Source organism: Neolamprologus multifasciatus, chromosome 5 (genome assembly GCF_963576455.1).
Source record: "Neolamprologus multifasciatus chromosome 5, fNeoMul1.2, whole genome shotgun sequence".
Taxonomy (NCBI): Eukaryota; Metazoa; Chordata; class Actinopteri; order Cichliformes; family Cichlidae; genus Neolamprologus; species Neolamprologus multifasciatus.
Genome location: NC_140443.1, coordinates 9,236,116 through 9,245,744, shown reverse-complemented (window position 1 = coordinate 9,245,744; position 9,629 = coordinate 9,236,116). Strand labels below are relative to the sequence as shown.

The window sequence follows — 9,629 nt, the reverse complement described above, 5'->3', positions numbered from 1 at the left end:
TTCACTAATATCAATTAAAAACTGTATGAGGTCACTCTTTTAAAAAAGCACACCTTTGATACAATTATGTGTCTGTGCGTTAAATTAAAAGTCTTTGGTGATTAGTGAGGAGATGATGAAACTCACTGTAGTAAGTTTTGTTCTCTGTGTATTTATAGATATCTATTTAAAGTTCAAAATGCCTCACATTGTAGCAGTCAGGTGGGTGAGGCAAGGAAGCCATTAATTTGAGCACCCTCTAATTACAGTGTTCCATCCCTAATGTGTCTGTAACGAGGAAGAGATGGGACAGACTATAATGAATCCTCTCCTCTCACCGTAATTCCGCATGGCTCATAGTGACGTGAAGTCTGCCACTGCAGCACTGAGTGGGCAGTCACAATCAAAGGCATGAATAAATCTCTCTTTTGGTAATCTCACCAGGAGGACCAAGTCGGAGATTGTGTGCTTCTCTGCTCCATCGGTGACTGGAGCGGGCCCAGTGCAAGTCAGTTTGAGTGTTGACCGCGCCAAGGTTCCTGGAAGTCTGACCTTTGAGTACATAGAAGACCCCACAGTACAGCGCATTGAGCCCCTGTGGAGCATTACCAGGTAACATAAAAAAAATTAAGTACTGAATAAACGCCGTTACTAGCCTAATCAGAGGAACATGCCACAATTAAAAAAAGTGCAAATGATCTCATCTTGCAAGTGACAGTTTTCACGTTTCAAAATGTGTTGCAGATGATGCATGTGTGAAAGAGGACTTCATGCACTTCACGTTTAACTGTTTTCTGCCTGCTAACTGAACAGCGTTAAAATCATAAATATCCAATACTTCATTTAGATTAAATCAACACCCACACACAAGTTGTGAATCTATGTGTAAAGTCAGTGGCACAGAAAAACTTGTACTGTGTGTGATTCACCTTTCTCAAAAAATGGGTACAATTCCCATAAAGTTTCCTTTTTACGAAGCCTATAATGTTCAGTTTTTATTGATGCTGTCACAGAGGTGTTAATTTAATTATATGGGCCGTGGTAACAGTAATAGTTTTGTGCTGGTTTATACCGAGAGCCGTTTCGAATGTTCTGGCCCCCTCATGCATGTAACCCGAAAGGATAAAAAAATAAAAACACTTCTCAACATAAAGAAGTCCAAGACAACAACACAATATTATGAAATACAGATGTTGTTCCAGGACTGCACTGCACAGATAAGCTTCAGTGTTCATTGACTAAAGCCCAATCCCTCTTGGCCCATCAATTGGCCCTAGTCCTCCCATTTCTTTTGGCAATGGAGGAGTAGTGGTCCTTTAGTCCTCTAACCAGGGCGTAGAGGACAATTTAGACAGCTAGAGAACAACTACCCTTTTAATACCCAAAGAAACAGGGCACCCTACATTATTTGTTAAAACTAATCATTTCTGACCAAAGTAATGTGGCATTGGCTTTCTTTGTCAAGAAGCAGGTAATTTAGGTGTTAAGCTCCATTTACTCCAGAATTATCTCACAAACAACTCCTCCGTGAATTGAAGCCAGTTTCGGTACAATGGGATTAATAATACAGCTCTTCATAGAAAGTCTCCCAGGAAATCTGAGAGTTTGGCAATACTGTCAGGGTTGCAGAGATATTATCAAGTCACTAGTCACAACATTGTTACCTATATAAACAATCATAGTCGAAAACCCCCCCAAACAAACCATCTTTGACTCAAATATTCACGATTCTACATGAATGAGTTCTATGCAGTTAATATTACAATAATGAACCTGCTACATGAACATTTCTATCGCAGTTGAAGGGTGCACTACCTGGACTCTGCTAAATAAAAGATGGCACTTAATTTGAGTTAGGGTGGGATTACTCAGCACTACGTCCCTGCAGATTAGACTTCAGAGAGACACCCTGGCCCTCAGCCTAGTGACAGGAGGAGCTTTGTGGAGCTGCAATCAAGAGCCCTCATCATGAATGTGCATTCCCACTATGAGGCACTACAAGCTTAGGTAGCCTTTGAAGTGTGAGAAGAGAAGGATTGGCACTCTGTCAGGCTGACTCGACTGACCATTTTTTTTAAGCATTTTTCCTCCTCTCCTGTATTTTGACCTCTTTGTCTCACTTTTCCGACTTTCTACTTCCACATTTTTCTAAGCTCGCACTGCAGCTCAGGTTATTCAGAGATTAGAGCGTGTTGTTTATTTTAATCACATCTAACGCAGATATGTAAACAAGCCGCACCTGTATTCGTGCTATGCCAGTCTCGCAGTTATGGATGAATATAAAATAGCAGCCAGCTGGTTCTCTGTTTGATCTGTCCAATAACAAAGCCTGAGCTACCATCCCAGCTATACCTCCTCAAGCCTGCATTAATGCAGGTTTTCTGGGAAATGTTTAAAAACACTGATGTCTCTGTGGTTATCATACTAATTTAAATCATGATGAAAAAGCAGCAGTATTTCAGCAGGTTGCTTTGAGAACATTGTGCACGTATGTGCTTGTTTGAACAATAAATATGTATTTCTTTCCTCTAAACAGTGGACACACCACTCTGACCGTGACTGGCACCAATCTGGATGTAGTTCAGGAACCACGCGTCAGAGTCAAATATGCTGGACATGAATCTGTCAATGTGAGTGTAAAAACTGCTGATTTATAGTTATATTTAGTTTTTAAAAATCATACGTCAATAAATTTACTCTAAATCTGTGATTTGTTATGATTGTATTTAGACAGATTCAGTGCTGTAGTATAATCATTTTTTATAATGTGATTGAAGAGGAAGAGGTTTGGGAAGGAAAAAAGAAGTGAGAACAGGTTTACATAAAGGATTATTCCAAAAGAAGATTTAAAAAATGATATGGATGAACAACTCACTTTTGAAGGTGATTTATGGAGCTAATTCTGCTCGCCTGAACTGCTCAGGCAGGTCGCTCAAAGTGATTGATTGTTATAAAGTGTTGGGACCCTGTTGGCAAAAGACCAGGGTCCTTCGGGAGCAAGTTTTCCACTTCTTACTAGTCATGGATTTGCTTTAGGACTGCACCCTGGCAGAAAAGATAACTATTGCAGAGATGCCAGAGAGAGAATGATGGCATTATTTGCTTGCACGAATGTAAGAGAAAACAAGGACCATCAGTTTTTGTGTTTGATAAATTAGGGTGTTTTTATGTGGAACATGTTGTATGTGAGAAGTTTGCCCAGAGCCAATTAAATGATGTGTTAACGATGCCAGCCCAAATTTTCAGCCAGTCAATTAAAGCTGCATGTTCGACAGTGTTACTGGCAAAGCTGAGATCTGAAGGGATTAAAGTTGAACTATAACCCGAAACGTCTGCTAGAAAAGGGTCACTGGTGAATTTAATGAGGGCAGCATCTTTATCACACATATCTCGAAAACATAACTGGAATTACTTGAAAATGTTAAGAATCACAAAAGCATTTAATTTACTTCAAATAGCTTTCTGTGCAAAACTAGATCTGACTAAAGCTAACTAGAAACTGGTGTCAAGCTGGTGAAATTTAAAGGAACAGCTCATTTTTAAAGGAGACTTTGAAGAAGTATAGGGGCGAAAAAGCCCACAGAATTGCACTCTAGTAATCGAGTGATTGGCTTAATATGAAACAGATTCTAGTAGATATTATTCTGTTAATATGCAAGTTGAATAGGATTTTAAAGGGTCTAACATCTGGATGTTCGAAATAACAGGATAGTTATTGGTAGTATAACGTTTGGGCACAAAGTGAGACATCTGTTCAGATCAAAAATGGTTCCTACATATATAAAAACTACAAGTGGTGCTTCATTAATTGCTGTACTTAATTTTCCTTTGAGGTTAAATGAATAATTACTGGAAGATATAAAACTTGTATATCATAATACGTACAGTCTGGCTGCTGTAATATTTCACTCACTACATTGTCAGGTTGCGGATAATGTGGTGTAACTTAAAAAACCTGATCTGATTCTTCTCCAGGTGTGCAAAGTTCTGAACACAACCACCATCAGCTGCTTCGCTCCATCTCTGAAGGTGGAGTACACCACAGACCATGAGACAGTGAAACATGTGGATGAGTTTGGATTTGTCTTCAACAACGTCCAAGCTCTGCTCACCTATAACAACACAAGCTTTGTCTACTACCCCAACCCTTACCTGGAGCCCCTCAGCCTTTCGGGTGTTTTGGAGCAGAAACCTGGAGCTCCCATCATACTCAAAGTAAGTTGATGGAGAGCTTCCCAGAAATGAGTCTAGTTTCAGTTCCCATTTCAGAGTAAGGCAAAACCTTAAAAACAGTAAGTGGCTTTCATAACAGCATTTGTTTTATCTTCAGTACACATAAACTAATGAAATTCTATCCTTATGCTCAGTGTTATAAATAGTCTGTTGCTTCAGTGATCAGAAAAATCTTATCCCATTTGATCAGATTTTATTTCTTCCACACACATCAACCCCTCTGTTTCCCCATTAATTTTTATGCCTTTTTAATAAATATTTCAGACCACGGTGGACATAACTGCTGACTTTTTCTGTCTGATGTTCTTCTCCCTGTGAACTCAAATGCTTCCTGTCAAAGAACGGACAACACTTCTTTTGTACTTTTTAAAATAAATTTTTTTCTGCCTTACTTTTCTTCCCTTTACTTTCATGTGCCACTGCAAGGAAGTTAAATCTTTAGCTACGTTTGCCAAGAGAGAACAGCATGGCATATTGGTTTGTGTCTTGAAGTAATCTGCCTTTGTTAGCTAAAATAATTTAGCAGCTTTCTTGCAAAAAAAAAAAAAATAGACTCTGTGGCAGTCCGCAGTGCAGTACAGAAACTGACAGAAAGCCTTCTTCGCAACACAAAAGCCAAGGCAAAGGGATGTGATCAGTGCTGTTTGTTTTGTCTCTCAGCAAGAATATGCAAAAACTACCCAAGCTGAATTTCATAAAACTTGGTGGAAAGGTGCAGAATGGGGACCAGAAAAACCAATTAACTTTTGGTTCTTTGCAAACTTGCAAAGTAGCGCCTAGGCCCTGGCAGGTGATGTGCTCTGTGAATGCCCTTATAGCTGTTTACACTAACTCCACTGATGCATAAACACTGAATGATGCTAAAGCATACTATTTTTCTGGTGAACAGTTACTTGTCTGGTCAAATAGTTTATGCACAGAATCATGTTTTTAATTGGATCTCTTAGATCAAACAAATATTGTTTTTTTAAGATTCTCAGTACAGAGTTTAGGTTTAACGTTTGAGCTGTTTGGTCTTAAAATGTGAAATGTGCTTGATATATTTAAATTTTATATTATATGTTGCAGGGACGTAACCTGGTGCCATCTGCATCTGGTGGAGCTAGGCTCAACTACACGGTGCTGATCGGGGATACACCTTGTTCTCTTACTGTGTCGGACACTCAGTTACTCTGTGAGCCACCAAACCTCACCGGGCAACACAAAGTCCTGGTCAGTTTCAACTCTCTGCCTATCCGGCAATTCTCTGTCTGTCTGTCCATCTGTTTCCCTGTCTGCATGAATGTGGGTCACTCTCTGTAGGTCAGTGCTTGTCTGTATTTGTGGGTCATTGACAGGCTTTCACTTAGTTGTTGGATTTCTGTCATTGTTTGTCACTCATGGTCTAGTAGGTTCCAAAGTAGAGAACATTGCCTTCTACAATTATTGACATGCACTCTTGCAAGTATTGACAGTAGAGCTATTAAAGGAAAAGTAAGTGTGTGTGCCTGGATATTCGTTTTATTCAAAGGCAACTATACAGGCAAATCTTTAACATTTGATGTGATCATTTTATTTATTTATTGTTTGGCTTTGCCTTTTTTTGAACATGTTTTAAAGATTTTATTGAAAATCTTTAAATCTTTAAATTTTACCGTGCAATTATTCAGGTTCAAGTCGGCGGACTCCACATCTCTCCAGGAGAGGTTCACATCCGATCCGACAGCCTGCTCACCCTTCCTGCTATCCTCAGTATCACAGCTGGAGGAGGGCTGCTCCTCATCATTGTTGTAATAGTTCTGCTGGCCTACAGGCGGAAGTCACATGAGAATGACCTGACTTTGAAGCGCCTGCAGATGCAGATGGACAATCTGGAATCCAGAGTGGCTCTGGAGTGCAAAGAGGGTCAGTACGAACTAAAAGATAAAAATATCTTAAATCCGCTCAATCATATTCTCAAATTAACATGAAATTTATAATTGCATTATATTCTTTTAAAAGCTTATGTCAGAATTATGTGTACAAAATGATTTACAGTGCTGTGAAAAAGCATTTTCCCGCTTCCTGATTTCTTATTTTATTACATATTTGTCACACATGTTTCAGATCACATGAGAGCTCAGATAACCTGAGATGTGAAAAACGCAATCCTCCCTCTTTGTTAAATCGTGAATTAGCTGTGATTAACCACATTTTGTGAAAAGCTGACTTCAATTTTACTAGCTACCCTCAGCCTCGACAGGACTCTTTCTGACATATTGAATGTGCTAAAAGATCACAAAAAGAAACACACAAATCATGCCACAATCGAAAGAAAAATGAGTCACTGACATCAGTCTAAAAAAGGTTACAAAAGCATTTCTAAGGCTTTGGGGCTCAACCGAACCAGAGTGAGAACATGGAAGAGCACATAGATGACTTGTCCAAGAGGTCACAAAAGAACCCAGACAGCATGTAAAGACCTGCAGGCCTCTCTTGCCTCAGTTGAGGTCATTGATTAATGATTCAAAAATAAGAAAGAGACTGGGCAAAAATGGCATTCATAGGAGACCTCCAAGTTGAAAACCACTGACAACCAAAAAGAACAAAGACACATCTGCCAGAAAACATCCGGATGATCTCCAAAACTTTTGCGAAAATATTCTGTGGATAACTTTTTGCCCTTAATAAATGAATCATTTGAAAACTGCATTTTGTATTAACTCGGATCATCTTAGGCTAACAATAAAGCTTGTCTGATCTGAAACATGTAAATACGACAAATATGCATATAAAACCCCAAAAAACTAGGCATATGCTTTTTCACAGCACTATATAAGGTGGCTTAATTAAAAGATGAGCAAAGTATAGTTAATATTCAAGCTGTAGATATCGAATTTCAAAGATGCAAATGTAAAAATTTCTTATTTGGAATTACTGTCATACACTACTAAAATGTTGGACAAAACATTTTATACATGTGTCATGTGCAGCCTTTGCAGAACTACAGACTGACATCAATGAATTAACCAGTGATCTGGACAGAGCCGGCATTCCCTACTTGGACTATCGCACTTATGCCATGAGAGTTCTCTTCCCCGGTATTGATGATCATCCTGTCCTCAGAGAACTGGAGGTGAGGAACCTTTGAAGAAGAGTGTGCAACACTTGAATGCAGTGTCAACCATTTTTCTGACGTCTTGACCTTAAAGCTTCAGTATACTCCAAAAATAATTGCTACTGGCTTTTTGGCCAAAGCTGTCAAACTGTCTGTGGGAATATTCACATCAGTTTGAGGTCAAAAAGTTTTGGGCCGCTGCCCATAAAAAGCAAAAGAATATACCTGATTAAAATTTGACCGCACTCTATTTCAAGGTCACTTCCAGTGCTCCTGCTATTTTCACATCCCTGACCGGTAGGCCTGTTCAGACCACTTGAACTTGCACATTTGTAATGCCTGCTGAATCTGCTCCACTGTGTCAAAACACCAAGCATGCAACTTGATTTCCATTTTCGGGAAGAGAATGGGAAGCAGTTTGAGTGGAGACTGTGGCTTTACAATTGACTGGTGCCACTCCTAACCTGGGGCGCCTTCTTCTAGCTTGGGCACTGTGGAGACCAAACTCACCACCAGTAATTATCCTTGACATAAAGGTTGAGTCAGTTTTGCAGAGAAGTAGATTTTTGCTTTCGAGTTCGAGGTCCCTGCACATAAGTGGACAGAAAGGGACTTCAAGGAGGAAATCTACTGCAAAACAGCTGCAAAGCTGTCAATGGCGCAGACCTTCACAAGAAGTGTCCTGAAGGTTATAGCCAAATTTTATTAATTTTTTTAATTTGAGTGGAGTTTTTGACTGCAGCTCATACTGGGAATTTTTTGCTTCCATTAATCTCTGAGCCTTCTACTAGGTTTGAAGTCATTTCTTTTTCTTAAAATTCATTTGAAAGAAGTGTTTTCATTATTGTCTCAAAGGATAGGCAAATTATTTAATTTTTGAGGCATTCTCTATTCAGTTTTTAAGAAAATCTGGAGAAAAAAAAAGTATTTGGCTTTTAATTTTTTTGTGTAAAAAAAAAAGATGAAGCTTGGAATCTAAAGGTCATGGCTGATGTTACCAATTAAAGATAGTTTAATCAAGATATTATTAGGGTACAAATTATAGCACTTCTTAAGAACCAATTAACTCTTTAGAAATCCTCTGATTGCACTTGACACATAACAAAGGTTCTTTATTTAGTGCAAAAAAGTGCAAGTTTTAGTGCAAGTTTTAATTAATTTTTATATATTCCTTTAAATCTACACTTTTAAGGGTGGGGCAGTTCTCTATGCATTTGCATAACCTCACTCACTTCTAGGCAAAGGCTTTAGCAACACCAGCAATTCTGGTTTGTACCGACCCTTTGAAGGGGAGAATTTCTACTCTGTTCTGTATTTCTGTTCTAACTCATCCATGAGTGTGTACCATCTAATGAGCGCACTCACCTTTCTGTGTGTGCAAAAATGCATGATGCGTGCAGGTGCCAGGGAGCGGACAGGCGAATGTGGAGAAAGCCTTGAAGCAATTTGCTCAGCTGGTGAATAATAAGGTTTTCCTGCTGACATTCATACGCACACTGGAGCTGCAGCGCTCCTTCTCCATGCGTGACCGCGGCTACGTTGCCTCGCTCATCATGACCGCTCTGCAGGGACGGCTGGAGTACGCCACAGACATCCTGAAACATCTGCTCTCAGATCTTATAGAACGCAATCTGGAGAGCAAGAACCACCCCAAACTACTCCTCCGCAGGTAAACAGAATCATTCACAGTGCTAAAACCCAATTAACAAAAAGCTGTGTAACATACAGAGTGAAAACTTTCATTTCCAGTTCTTTGGTAAGATGTAAGATGCATAAATTTAAGGTAAAACTGCAGGACAGAACAGAACATGAATTCATTTATTTTAATTGATATCAGAGAGAGTGGTCCTACTGAGCCACAGTCCTGTGGCTTTTGTGGACAAAGCAGAATTTAGATCTCTAATCAGATCTCAGCTGTGCTTGCAGAAAAGAAGAAATCAATTGTTCTCCAAAATGTTTAAAGAAAGTCCCTAAAAGCTAGACATACAAGAAAGTCAGAAATTTGAAAAGCCCATTAAATTTCGGTTGGGAGGTCATGTCGGGTACATCATTCAGTTTCGCAACACTGGACTCCCATTTCTCTGTGGTGAGAGGATTAAAACTAGAGATTTTTTCGGTCACAAACCCGACCAATTCTGATCAATGCTGCTTATCTTTTGGCATAGATAATTCCTTTGTGCATTGTTCTTTCCGGCCCAGTTGCTGCACTTCTGATGGTTGAATAACTAGGCCAGTAACGGGAAGCCCACCTTTGTACAGCTTTGTTTTGTGCAGCAGTGTGAAACATCCGCTATGAGTCTGAGAAACAGGATGCCTGAGCAGACAGGTGAAAGACAGGAGT

At 39.4% G+C, this 9,629-nt stretch overlaps 1 protein-coding gene across 2 annotated transcripts in view; it reads left to right on the top strand.

Moving 5' to 3' along the window:
• The window catches only part of LOC146518028 (plexin-A2-like), an 81,961-nt gene that overhangs the window by 57,964 nt on the left and 14,368 nt on the right, over nucleotides 1–9,629 (top strand). For both annotated transcript variants that reach the window (XM_085159955.1, XM_085159956.1), the window contains exons 16-22: nucleotides 424–591; nucleotides 2,516–2,609; nucleotides 3,955–4,194; nucleotides 5,281–5,424; nucleotides 5,862–6,096; nucleotides 7,164–7,306; nucleotides 8,689–8,957. In XM_085159955.1, coding sequence (XP_085016081.1) covers nucleotides 424–591; nucleotides 2,516–2,609; nucleotides 3,955–4,194; nucleotides 5,281–5,424; nucleotides 5,862–6,096; nucleotides 7,164–7,306; nucleotides 8,689–8,957 — 1,293 coding nt within the window. The remainder of the gene's footprint in view (nucleotides 1–423; nucleotides 592–2,515; nucleotides 2,610–3,954; nucleotides 4,195–5,280; nucleotides 5,425–5,861; nucleotides 6,097–7,163; nucleotides 7,307–8,688; nucleotides 8,958–9,629) is intronic.